This window comes from Mastomys coucha, unplaced genomic scaffold (genome assembly GCF_008632895.1).
Source record: "Mastomys coucha isolate ucsf_1 unplaced genomic scaffold, UCSF_Mcou_1 pScaffold11, whole genome shotgun sequence".
Lineage (NCBI taxonomy): Eukaryota > Metazoa > Chordata > Mammalia > Rodentia > Muridae > Mastomys > Mastomys coucha.
The window spans coordinates 20,106,406-20,117,306 of record NW_022196893.1 but is presented as its reverse complement, the minus strand read 5'-3'; the positions used below and the strand labels follow the sequence as shown (position 1 = coordinate 20,117,306).

The 10,901-nt window shown below is 51.6% G+C and overlaps 1 protein-coding gene across 5 annotated transcripts in view; it reads left to right on the top strand.

Annotated features, from left to right (window-relative positions):
• Dennd6b (DENN domain containing 6B) overlaps positions 1 to 10,388 on the top strand; it is a 12,183-nt gene extending 1,795 nt beyond the window's left edge. The window contains exons 1-20 of one of the 5 annotated variants that reach the window (XM_031352664.1): positions 1,872 to 2,008; positions 4,102 to 4,140; positions 4,214 to 4,256; positions 4,769 to 4,881; positions 5,613 to 5,693; positions 6,214 to 6,319; positions 6,403 to 6,482; positions 6,573 to 6,635; positions 6,855 to 6,910; positions 7,833 to 7,955; positions 8,038 to 8,133; positions 8,214 to 8,308; positions 8,436 to 8,501; positions 8,811 to 8,875; positions 8,979 to 9,068; positions 9,186 to 9,239; positions 9,571 to 9,680; positions 9,753 to 9,855; positions 9,944 to 10,018; positions 10,100 to 10,388. In XM_031352664.1, coding sequence (XP_031208524.1) covers positions 4,801 to 4,881; positions 5,613 to 5,693; positions 6,214 to 6,319; positions 6,403 to 6,482; positions 6,573 to 6,635; positions 6,855 to 6,910; positions 7,833 to 7,955; positions 8,038 to 8,133; positions 8,214 to 8,308; positions 8,436 to 8,501; positions 8,811 to 8,875; positions 8,979 to 9,068; positions 9,186 to 9,239; positions 9,571 to 9,680; positions 9,753 to 9,855; positions 9,944 to 10,018; positions 10,100 to 10,222 — 1,467 coding nt within the window. In that variant the 5' untranslated portion in view covers positions 1,872 to 2,008; positions 4,102 to 4,140; positions 4,214 to 4,256; positions 4,769 to 4,800 and the 3' untranslated portion in view covers positions 10,223 to 10,388. Of the gene's footprint in view, positions 1 to 1,871; positions 2,009 to 4,101; positions 4,141 to 4,213; positions 4,257 to 4,768; positions 4,882 to 5,612; positions 5,694 to 6,213; positions 6,320 to 6,402; positions 6,483 to 6,572; positions 6,636 to 6,854; positions 6,911 to 7,832; positions 7,956 to 8,037; positions 8,134 to 8,213; positions 8,309 to 8,435; positions 8,502 to 8,810; positions 8,876 to 8,978; positions 9,069 to 9,185; positions 9,240 to 9,570; positions 9,681 to 9,752; positions 9,856 to 9,943; positions 10,019 to 10,099 lie in introns of those variants that run through there. The other 4 variants (XR_004113350.1, XR_004113351.1, XM_031352649.1 and 1 more) reach the window with 4 other exon arrangements.
• The last annotated feature ends 513 nt before the right edge of the window (positions 10,389 to 10,901 follow it).

Below are 10,901 nucleotides of genomic sequence, written 5' to 3'. Positions count from 1 at the left end.
AAGCCACAAAACCACCAGAAAGATAAGAGGAGGAAGAAGAAGATGTTACAGGCTCAGTCAAGCCTTTGGCAGGTCCAGTCAAGATAATGCCTATGTTCTAAAGGCCCTTGACCCAAAGCAGGGTGCTGAGCATCCTTCCACACGAGGTCCATGTAGATGGAGGTGTGTCAGAGGCAGACCACACTCTCAGAGGGACCCATGAGAGCCTGAGAGGTTGTGAGTGTAGCTGAGGTAAGGCTGAAAACTGACCCTTGAGACAGCTGAGGCAGCATACCTTTGTGGCTGGGACATGCTGTGACCCATATGATCTCTGAGAGGCTAGGGGTCTAAAACCTTCTAGACAAGAGAGGTACAATGCTTAGGAGGGAGTCTAAGGCTCCTGGGAGACCTCCGCCTCCCACACATTGTTCTCAGCACAGACACTGTTGGCAGTTGTAAATGGCACCACTTGACAGAGGAGAGGTGACTTACCCTTGGTTGAAAAGCCCCACTTTCTGCTGTATAAATTCTTTCCTGTAGAATCACAACAGAAATTGAGAGACTTTTCCTTTAACTAAAGAAAGAAAGAAAACCTGATGTGGCGGTACACACCTTTAATCCCAACACTCAAGAGGCAGAGACAGGCTTATCTCTGTGAGGATTTTTGTTTTGTTTTTGTTTGAGACAGAGTTTTTCTGTATAGCCCTGGCTGGCCTGGAATTCACTCTGTAGACCTGGCTGGCCTCAGAAATCTGCCTGTCTCTGCTTCCCAAGTGCTGGGATTAAAGGCATGTGCCATCACTGCTCTCTGTGAGTTTAAAGCCAGCCTGATCTACATAGGAAGTTCCAGGACGGCCAAGATTATTTAAAGGGACATTATTTAAATGTCTCAAATAGATAAACCTTACCCCACCCCATATATTATCATGTCTTGTTCTCTAAAAGATAACCATTTAGAAACTTAATTCTAAGCAAGTCCCAAAGTTTGTTTGTTTTGTTTGTTTTGTTTTGTTTTGTTTTGTTTTTTTGGAGAAAGGATGGAGGGTTGTTTTATACAGGGTATCCTGTAGCCCAGACTAATGTCAAATTCATTTTGTATTCAAGGATGACCTGATCCTGCTGTCTCTACCTTATAATGCTGGGATGACAGGCTTGTGCCACCACACTTGAGCCTATGGGGTGCTGGGGTGACTTAGGGTTTTGTGCATGCTCGGCAAGCACTCTGATAGCTATGCCCCCAGGCTCGTGTTTTGGGGGGGGTTGTTTGGTTTGGTTTGGTTTGGTTTTTTGAGATAGCATCTGGCTATATAGACTTGGCTGCTTGGAATTCGCTCTTTAGGCTAGGCTGGCTTTGAACTTGTAGCAGTGTTCCTGTCTGCCTTTCACATGCTGGGCATATACAGGCATGCGTCTTCATGCCTGGCCTGAAGGTAGTCTTAAAGGCTGTGTGAACTTGGACTCCTCAGCCTTTGCTGGACAGTAGGTGTTGGACTGCAGCTAGCTGAGTATTAGAGACCCACAGCTACACTTGAAATGTCCCATAGCAGTGACTTGAGTCTTTCCCAATCTCTGACTGTATGGAGAACCCCAGCAGTGAGTCTATGGAGTGGGTCATGCATGTCACCCTCATCATGTTTGCCTCCTGATTTTCCTCCTCACCCTAGAAATCTCAGGGTCCTACAGACTTCCGAAGAGCTTTTTGCCCTGCACTCATTCACAGCTCAACCTGACTGAGTTATATGAAGCCCAGGATTGGTTGTGGTATAGGGATGTGGAAGAAAGGCAATTTGCCTCCAGGAGATGAACCCAGGCTCAGCTAAGTAAGGATGGGAAGCAGGCAGTGAGACTGAAGACATTTCTGTTTCAGGTGACCCTTTCCTATTGATGCATTCATTCATCAACCAATCAAGTTCTGAGCAGCCATCACCAGACAGGACGTGCGGTGTCTTTGCTCAGCTCTTGGTTCATAAAAGCAAATGCAAATGTAGGCTCTTGTCCTGTGGGAGTTAACCTTTGCTAGAAACTGAGGGTAAGTAACTTGGGGCCTGTAATACTCAGAACTCCAGCAACCATTCATGGCCACCCTCAGCAGATGGGTGCCTGAGCTTGGCTCTGCCACCTCAGTCCATCTGGGGTGTCCTCTGGCCAGTATGTCCAAAGAAATCCTTTCCTGTGGTGTCTATAGCCTCCCAGGAGGTAGCTCTCACAATCTCAGAACCTCCTTTACAGTTTTTGGTAGTGGCAGTGGTCCCCCCAAACCTAGACAGGGTTTCTCCTGTGTGGCCCTGGCTGTAACTTGCTGTGTAGACCAGGCTGGCCTTGAACTCATAGATCAGCCTGCCTCTCCAGTGCTGGGATTAAAAGGCATGAGCCATCACTACCCAATCATTTCTTTCTTTTATTTTGTTTTGGGGGTTGGGGGAGTGGAGGAGGGTCATACTTTGTAGCCCTACCTGTTCTGGTACTCACTATATAGATCAGGCTACCATTGAACTTACAGAGATCCACCTGCCTCTGCCTCTAGAGTTCTAGTGTTAAAGACATGTACCATCATTTCAGTTTGTTGTCTTTTCTTTGTTTGTCTATTTTGTTTTGTTTTATTTGAGACTATCTCTATTGTAGCTGTTTGTCCTGGAAGTTGATCTGTAGACTAGGCTGGCCTTGAACTCAGAGATCTGCCTGTTCTGCTTCCCAAGTGCTGGGATTAAAGGCACGTGTGGCCATCACCACTTGTTTTTAAATGTGTGGATAAGACCAGGCATAGTGGCCCATACCTTCAATCCCAGCACTCAGAAGGCAGAGACCGTGGCCAGAGGACAAGAGGAGGAAGAGGATGAGGCAGGGAGACCCAGGGACTCCAGTTCCAGGAGCTCTAATGTCCTTTCCCAACCTCTATAGGACCTTGCATACATGCAAACTCTCACAGGCTTCCATATTTGCACATTTTTGTTGTTGTTGTTGTTGTTTGTTGTTGTTGTTGTTTTGGTTTGGTTTTTGGTTTTTTCGAGACAGGATTTCTCTGTATAGCCCTGGCTGTCATGGAACTCACTCTGTAGACCAGGCTGGTCTCGAACTCAGAAATCCACCTGCCTCTGCCTCCCAAGTGGTGGGATTAAAGGCATGCACCACCACCACCACCCGGCGGGTTTTTTTTGTTTGTTTGTTTTTGTTTTTGTTTTTTGATACGGGGTTTTACTCTGTAGCCCCAGCTGTCCTAAAATTCACTGTGTAGACCAGGTTGCCTTGCTTTCATTATTATAAATGAGGCTTTTTGAGGGAGAGGGTCACCTGACACAGAACCCTCTTCAGTGTCATGGCCTCTGCCTCTAAGTACTACTATGAAAGCTTGTGCCACCGTTCCAGTTCTCAGCTTGTTTTTTTTTTTTTTCCTTTTTTTTTTCTTTTTAAAGATTTATTTAGCCGGGCAGTGACAGTGCCTTTAATCCCAGCACTTGGGAGGCAGAGGCAGGCGGATTTCTGAGTTCGAGGCCAGCCTGGTCTACAGAGTGAGCTCCAGGACAGCCAGAGATATTCAGAGAAACCATGTCTCGGAAAAAAAAATATTTATTTACATGAATACACTGTAGCCGTCTTCAGACACACCAGAAGAGGGCATCAGATCCCATTACAGATGGTTGTGAGCCACCATGTGGTTGCTGGGAATTGAACTCAGGACCTCTGGAAGAACAGTCAGTGCTCTTGCCCACTGAGCCAAATCTTTACCCTCAGCTTGGTTTCTTGTATCACCCAGAACTACCAGTCGAGGGGTGGCACCACCTACTACAGGTTGGGTTTTCCCGAGTCATTCACTAATTAAGAGCCTGCACTACAGACTTGCCTACTGGCCAGACTTCCCAACTGAGAGTCACTCTTCCCGATGACTCTGGCTAGCTAGTGTCAAGTTGATAGAAAACTAGCAAGCACACTGTATACACTCGGGGTGAAGGCCATGGAGAAGAGGGTCTGATGTAAGACAGTGTGTAGAAGAGAAGGAGGTCACCGGGAGGCCAGAAGGATTGCCTGCCCTAGCAAGCACATGCCCGTGGCCCTGCTGAGCTGTCTTAATGGACCATGTCACTAAGGCAGATACAGGGTCACCAAGTGCTCTGTCTTCCCCTGCAGCTAGTCTACCCAAGTGACTTCCGGCTCACAGACAAGGAGGTAGGTTGGGGATTTCTTGGGAATGGAGGTCTCTGGGAATGAGTCAGCCCTCACTGGGTTCTGTTTGTTTCAGAAAAGCAGCATCTGCTACCTGGCCTTCCCAGACTCCCACTCAGGTAGGTGATCCCACATGTCCTGGACCCTCGCTCTGGGATTCCACGGAAGGTAGTGGGCAAAAAGACGGCAGGGCTCAGGCCAGTGGTATCTAGGCCGCCATCAGTGTACTATAAGGATGGGCCCTCACCAGAGCTCCAGCTGAAGTAAGGGAGCCAGGTTCTCTAAAACCCACGGACAGCCGTATATCTGGTCAATCTGGTCTCCTTGACGCCATCACAGCAGCTGTCCCGTGAGCACTGTGTAGTGTGTTTTCCTGTCCCGGGCAGACTGAGTCACACTCCTGCAGGGAAACTGAAAGTGGTTTTTCGTGTTGATTCATGCAAGGCCCTTGTGTTGTGTGTAGGATTAGGTTAGAAGTCTGTTGGGAAACATCCTCAAGTCTGTTTGCCCCTGAGTGGGCATTTGTGACAACAAAAGCCAACCCGGTACCCCCTCATACCATACCCTCACCCCTGAAAATGGGAGGAGATTCTTCCACCGTGACTTGTATGGTGGGACCACTTCTTTCCAGGATGCCTGGGAGACACTCAGTTCAGTTTCCGTATGCGTCAGTGTGGAGGACAAAGGAGCCTCTGGCATGTGGACGATCAGTCATATAACAACAAGGCCCCCTTGGCCTTGCAGGTAAGTAGTGGGGTGTCTCTCTGGTCTGTGTCTTCCTTCCCAGGGGTGCTCCTGGCTGTGGACTTCCTCTTAAGGCCCCTGGGCTTTGTGTGATGGAAGTGCTGACCAGGCTCATCCTGTGAGGTCAATGAATCTGTCCTGCTGGTTAAAGGTACTGCGGAATCTGTCCTGGGGGTCTGCACCTAGGCCAGCTCTTATGGGGTTCACCAGGATCACTAAGGTTGATTCTGTGCATCATATCTCCCATGCTGGGCATCTGTATGGCTAAGCAAGCTGTGATTCAATGAGCAAAACTCTGAAGGGCCTTCCAGGGGTCTTGGAGCTGTCTCATATTGGCTAAATTCTTTCTGTATCAGCAGATGTTCCCTAGACTGGATCAGCCCACTTTCTGAACTAGGGAATCCTAAGTCCCACTGTGCTAGGCAGAGGGCAGCAGGCCCTAGTCTCAGGGGCAAGTGCCTTCTAGGATCTCCCTTTTTTTTATTTTATTAAAGGCAGGGTCTCCCACATAGCCTTAGCTGTTCTGAAACTCACTATGTAGACCAGGCTAGTCTTGAGCTCACAGAGATCCGTCTACCTTTGCCTTCTAACCCTAACTCTCTGAGTCCTAGGATTAAAGGCATGTGCCACCCTGCCCAGCCTTAGGTTTCTTCCTTAATGACCTTTGCTTGTGTCACCCTGGATCTAACTAATGCCCTAAGTATGCATGACTAACACTGCACTCCTTACAGAGGGAGCCAGCACACTACCTGGGCTATGTGTACTTCAGACAGGTGAAGGACAGCTCTGTGAAGAGGGGCTACTTCCAGAAGGTGAGCTGCCTGCCCCTGTGAAATAGTATTGTGGGTAAGTAGCAAATGGTAGATAGTCAGAGACCAGCAAGTGAGGAGTCCTGAGCCCCCATGGGTTCTTACCCATCTGCAGTCCTCCTGGGTAGCAGGACCAAGGAGAAGCCATCATGGGGCCCAGTCCTTCCTGAAGCCCTTCCTTGCCTAGTATGGCACTTGAGATCTGTCCTTGGGTCCAGAATATCTCAGCTCCTCGAGTCTTGCTGATCTCATCACCTTGCCAGGGTAAGGAACTTAGCTAGTCCACATTTCCCTCTGAAGGCCCTGGGTCTTGTCCTAGTCACGTTGTTAGCTGAGGCTATCTACTCTATGGTAAAGGCATCAGGCCTTTTCTTGTCCAGTCCTGATACATGAGTTAGGGCTATTCTGTGGCAGCTGTTCAATGGGGTGGCAAGGATGTGCTGCCCCGGCCAGCCATGGGTTCCTGAATTATAGAGTGATGTCTGTAGCTGAATGCCCTCTGACTGGTCCTGCCTCATCACAGTCTTTAGTGCTGGTGTCCCGCCTGCCGTTCGTCCGGCTGTTTCAGTCGCTCCTAAGCCTGATTGCGCCTGAATACTTTGAGAAGCTGGCGCCCTGCCTGGAAGCAGGTGAGTGGTCATCAGATGTGGCCAAGGTAGACTCATGTCAGCCTCATGGGAGGGTTCCTGACATTGGCCACCTGTGTCCACAGTTTGTAATGAGATCGACCAATGGCCAGCCCCGGTGCCTGGGCAGACCCTGAACCTACCTATCATGGGAGTTGTCATCCAGGTGAGGGTCCACTGAAGAGTAAGCATTGCTGGTGTTGGTGGGTGGAGCTGCTCTACTCCCTTCCTGGCAGCGGCTTTCCTTCCTCCCCAGGTGCGCATCCCATCCAGGGTGGACAAGCTAGAATCCAGTCCTCCAAAGCAGTGTGATCAAGAGGTGGGAAATGGGGTAGAGGGAGGTGGGCCTTACCTGAGTTCTGTTCCTAGGCTGGGCGGTTGTCTCTACCTCACCAGCTTACTTTGTGGGTGGCCAAACCTAGGCAAAGCCATGGGGGTGGCCAGCATGTTTCAGTATGGAGGGGAACAGCAGGAGTAGGGGCTGCAGGGTTATCGTCAGAGCCTTCTGGGCCTGACCTACCTTCCTTTCCCTTCTCAGAACCTGCTGCCAGCTCCAGTCGTCCTCACTAGTGTCCATGAACTGGATCTGTTTAGGTGAGCTCTGTAGGGTGCCGCAGTCATATACTATTGTCATGCAGGGTACAACTTGCCAAGAGAGACTGCCTTTCTGAGTGACCCTCGAGACACTTGCACACAAGAAGAAACCTGTGCCCAAGTGTCTGACTTAGGGCAAATGGGGGAAGGTAGTTTTTGTGGCCAGGAAGGTTCTGTGCCTAGAGAGGTTACCAGGGAGACATTGCTCTCTGAGGCTGCTCTCTGTGCCTTTCTAGGTGTCTTCGAAGGAACCTGGACTTTGAGATTATCTTGTTCCATTTTGGGCCTAACTGGAGCCAGGGCTTTAGTCTGGAGGCATAAGAGGCAATAGTAGGCTGGAGAGATGGCTCAGTGGTTAGGAGCACTGGCTGCTTTTCCAGAGGTCCTGAGTTCAGTTCCCAGTAACCACATGGTAGCCCACAACCATCTGTAATGGGATCTGATGCCTTCTTCTGATGTGTCTGAAGACAGCTACAGTGTAGTCATATACATAACATAAATAAATAATTCTTTTTTTTTTTCTTTCAAGACAGGGTTTCTGTGTATAGCCCTGGCTGTCCTGGAACTCACTCTGTAGACCAGGCTGGCCTCAAACTCAGAAATTCACCTGCCTCTGCCTCCCAAGTGCTGGGATTAAAGGTGTGTGCCACCACTGCCTGGCTAAACCATCCTTAAAGAGGCAATAGTAGCAGCAGGGCCCTAGATTGGCTTTGGATCTGCAACAGGATCTCCAGGCCCTCACAAGCAGGGTCCAGGCCACATCCCCTAGGCCAGTGGTTGCTCAGGTGGTCTGTCAGGACATGGGTAATGACTCTGGTGGCCTGAGCTATCACTTACACTGGGACCATCCTTCCTTTGGGAGGGGTAGTTTGTCCTATGCTCACGACAGCACCTTTGTAACAAAGCTGCCTGACTACATCAGGTGCTTCCGGCCAGTGCTGACCCACGTGCAGACCCTGTGGGAGCTCATGCTTCTTGGGGAGCCCCTGGTGGTCCTGGCTCCCTCACCTGACGTGTCTTCAGAGCTGGTACTAGCCCTAACCAGGTACAAACTTTACCCACTAGACTGGCATGGCTGTGCTTGGTTACCCTAGCCTTACACAGTCCTTGCTGCCTTTCTCCCACAGTTGCCTACAGCCCCTGAAGTTCTGCTGCGACTTCCGCCCCTACTTCACCATTCACGACAGTGAGTTCAAGGAGCTCACAACTCGAACCCAGGCTCCGTAAGTACATGTCCTCGCACCTGCTCACACACTGCCTGCCCTAGGCCTGTCTCTGCCTCTTCTCTTTTCTCTCTCTCTAGACCAAACGTGGTCCTGGGAGTCACAAACCCTTTCTTTATCAAAACACTCCAGCACTGGCCTCATGTCCTCCGAATTGGGGAGCCCAAGATGTCAGGTGAGAAGTCTGGGGGCTGTGAGCCTCACCAGCTTGGGACCAGGTGGGGTTCTCTTCCCAACATCTCTGAGCACATCTCAGGCAGAGCTGTGGGTACTGAGCCTTGGCTACTGGATGCATTTTACAGGGGACCTACCTAAGCAGGTCAAGCTTAAAAAACCCTCACGGCTGAAGACCCTGGACACCAAGCCAGGTCTGTGCCTCGCCCTTAGGCTGCAGCCCCATCCACTCCGGTAAGGCCTGTCCTGCACTTGGTAGATTCCTTCAGTCCCCACTGACTGGCCAGGCCTTCTGACTCTTTCTATTGAGGCCTCACAATGGCAGGTAGGGGGACACTGCCTTCTTTAGCAGGTCCCTTGAGTTGGATGGGGTGAGAGATGTGCAGGTTCTGTCAAGGGAATGGGGCTGTAGGTAGATTAGGCCACCATCTTCATCATCAGTAGAGCTGTGGGGGTGTGGGAGGGAGGCTGAACGGACAGCCACAGCTCTGACCTCCCGTCAGGCCTCTACACCTCATATACGGCCCACCTCCACCGGGACAAAGTGCTGCTTAAACGACTGCTCAAGGTACAGCCTACTGGGTAGGGCCTGCACTCAGGGACTTGGTGTGGTGTGAAGGACACAGGGTACCAGTAGGTGCTGAGACTCAGTCCCCTGCTTCCTCTTGCAGGGCGTACAGAAGAAGCGGCCATGGGATGTGCAGAGTGCCCTGCTGAGGCGGCACCTTCTAGAACTCACGCAGAGTTTCATTATCCCTCTGGTGAGCAGGCAGGAGTGTGCCAGCTATAGGCATGAGGGAGACACATTAGGGGTTAGTGATTGTTGAGCCTGTGACAGGGCTTGTGGCTCCCATTCACTGCCTGTCTCTTACCTCCAGGAGCACTACATGGCCAGTCTCATGCCACTACAGAAGAACATCACACCCTGGAAGGTGGAGTCCAGGGACTTCTGGGGAGGGTCAATTTAGTCCCCATACCAAGAAGGGAAGGCCAGAGGCAGGTGTCCACATGTAACAGAGGGGGTGGCTGAGATTCAGAGCCACCAGAGCACAAAATTGACTCTGTGCCTGTCAGGCATCCCCCATAGGGCAGAGAAATTAGAATTGCAAGGAGGGGCACCAACAGAACTCCTGAAGGGTTGTCCCAAGCAGGGTGGGGTGAAGATCTTTAGGTATGTTCTCCAGGGAGGGTCCCATGTAGCCGAAGAGGAGGACTCTGTGTGCACGGCTCTGTAGCACCCAGCTCATGTGACCTTTGTCTCAGAGCCCCCCCCAGATCTGCCCCTTCCGCCAGGACGACTTCCTGCGAAGCCTGGAGCATGCGGGACCTCAGCTCACCTGCATCCTCAAGGGCGACTGGCTGGGTCTCTACAGGTGGGGAACAGGCTGCTGAGGGTACCCCCAAGTTCACTAGGTCAGCTCCTCAGCTGCCTCTCACCATCACAGGCGTTTTTTCAAGTCCCCCCATTTTGATGGCTGGTATCGGCAACGACACAAAGAGATGGCCCAGAAGCTGGAGGCTCTGCACCTGGAAGCTATTTGTGAGGCGGTGAGGGAAGGCAGAGGGGGGGACAGGTACAGGCCCAGGGTAGGTGGGAGGCTTGGAGAGGAGAACCAGACGGAAATGTTCCTAACAGAACATCGAAGCTTGGATGAAGGACAAGTCAGAGGTGGAAGTGGTCGACCTGGTCCTGAAACTTCGGGAGAAGCTGGTGAGAAGCCACCTTGCATTCTCCTGCCCTCTCTTGCCAGCCCAGAAGTATGTCCACCCCTTACCACCATTGTCTCTCCAGGTACGGGCACAGGGCCACCAGCTCCCTGTGAAGGAGGTGACACTGCAGCGGGCTCAGCTGTACATCGATACAGTTATTGGCTCCCTGCCCAAGGACCTGCAAGCAGTCCTGTGCCCTCCCTAGGATAGGGCCAACCTGTGTGGTCCTGGGGGCCTAAGTCTGCCAAGTTCCCTCTCCCTTGAAAGGCAGGCCTCCAAGCTGGGGCTCCTAGCCTTGGGCTCCTACCTCGGCTTTAGCCCCCTCCCAGAACCACCCTTGTCCCAGTAGTAAAATGACATTTGGAATGACAGTCTGGTCCCTGACTATTGGGGGATTCTGTGCTGGCACTGCCTGGCTTCTTCCTGGGTCCCACCTGTCCTCCACAGCTGGAGGTGGGAGTGGCTTAGTAGCCCTCACTGATGTAGGTGCCTTTGCCACCTGCCCCCTCCTGGTTCCATCTGCCCACACTCCAGGATGCCTTGGGTTGGGGGTCCTTTAGCCCAGCAGGCTTCCAAGCTCAGAGAAGAGAAGGCAGCTGCCAGGGCCAGCCCCCTTTCCTTTACACCCCACTCGTTCTGAGGAGGGCAGAAGCTCTTTGTCCTGTGAGGACCTACATCTCCTTCCTGCTGTGATTGGTCAGGATGAGAGAGTGAGGGATGGTACGGGGCCTGGCACCCACTTGCAAAAGCAAGCTCAGGCTGTTCTTTGAGGTCGTCGCTGCAGTCCTTGTTCCCTTTCTTGGAACACCCCCTGAACACATGCTCCATGCATTTCACCCAGGCTGCCAAGGGATACTCCAGCTCCCCCCCACCCCCACCCCCGT